Source organism: Haemaphysalis longicornis, unplaced genomic scaffold (genome assembly GCF_048455015.1).
Source record: "Haemaphysalis longicornis isolate Haplotype H1 unplaced genomic scaffold, Haemaphysalis longicornis Haplotype H1 scaffold_2, whole genome shotgun sequence".
Lineage (NCBI taxonomy): Eukaryota > Metazoa > Arthropoda > Arachnida > Ixodida > Ixodidae > Haemaphysalis > Haemaphysalis longicornis.
The window spans coordinates 253,690,477-253,691,851 of NW_027526295.1; the positions used below are offsets into that span (position 1 = coordinate 253,690,477).

General features: G+C 47.5%; 1 protein-coding gene across 1 annotated transcript; it reads left to right on the forward strand.

Moving 5' to 3' along the window:
• Positions 1-284: 284 nt before the first annotated feature.
• Positions 285-1,079, forward strand: LOC144168595 (zinc finger protein 618-like). Its single transcript, XM_077697544.1, has one exon. The coding sequence runs from the start codon at positions 285-287 to the stop codon at positions 1,077-1,079; it is 795 nt and encodes a 264-aa protein (XP_077553670.1).
• Positions 1,080-1,375: the final 296 nt, after the last annotated feature.

Genomic DNA, 1,375 nt, shown 5'->3' on the forward strand with positions numbered 1-1,375 from the left:
GTGATGCCACTTTGAAAAAAGCAACGTTCGTAACTGACCAAGGAGCAAACATTGTGTGCGCATTGCAGACCTATGACAGAATAGATTGTAGCGCACACGTGCTCAACACTGTTCTGCGAAACACGTTTGCCGAGGAATTTGTCGCCAATGAGGTTCCGTTGGTTAGCGAAACGGTACAGGCGACTAAAGCCGTCGTGACTTTTTTGAAGCAAAGTGGCTTAGCCAGCCAGCTAAAGCAAACTGTCAGCCAAGAAGTCCCCACCAGGTGGAACTCAAAGGTATCCATGCTAAAGTCTGTCTGCTCCCAGTTCGAGGAGATAGAAGGTCTACTCGAGTCAAGGAACAACCCTATCATGGAAAGTGTCAACAAGTCAACACTCAACGATTTAATCGAGTTCCTGCAACCTTTCAAAGATGCTAGCGACGCACTCGAGGAGGAAAAACGCCCAACGCTTCCTTTGGTTGTGCTCTACGCCTCCGCGTTGAGGAAACATCTTGAAGCTGCTCCGGTGTCTGCAGTGGAAATCGAGAAACTAAAGGCCCGTGCTCGTCACTTCCTGAAGACAAAGCTCAAAATTTCCCTCCTTCACAAGACCGCCACATTCCTCTGGCCTCAATTCCGCCAACTGCGCATGTTGCCCGAGGACGAGCGCCTTGAAGTGTACGCGCACGTCAGAGAGCTGCTTGCCCGTATCACTGAAGCAATGAGCCAAGGTGGGGAAGATGAAACGAACAATGACGTTCGAGAGCCCGCTTCGAAAAGAAGGTGCCTTGGTCTGTTTTTAGACTGGTGTGACGAGGAGGACGACAAGACACCTAAAGATGAAATGGAGGAGTACCTGTATGGCAAGAAGGAGTACTCGTGCTCAGGCGTGTCTGAGCTCTGTGACTTTTGGAGAGAGCACGAGAAGGAATTCCCGAAACTGGCCCTTCTGTCCAAACGCATCCTGTGCATCCCTGCCACAAGTGCTAGCAGCGAGCGGAACTTCAGTGCCGCGGGCTACATTATGCAAGCCAGACGCACCTGCCTGAAGAAAGAGTCCATGGACAATTTATTGTTTCTGCACAAAAACATGTAGCAAGGAGCGAGAACTGGAAAGAAACGTGCAATATATATCCAAGTGTTGCATAAATAAACATAATCACTTTTCTCAGAATCATTTTAAGAATCCTCAGTGTGCCTTGATTTCGTGGACTGTCACAAATGAAGTGCATATTTCACCGCTACTCACAAAAATACAGCTTCTAAGTCCCGATATTTAAGTTGTGCAAAAAGCGGTCCAAGTATAAAAATTTAAATCCGAAGTAGTCGCTTTATGCTTACGCTTTTAGGTTAAAACCGCAAACGTTTTCGGGCTCATGTTTATAGCCTTTT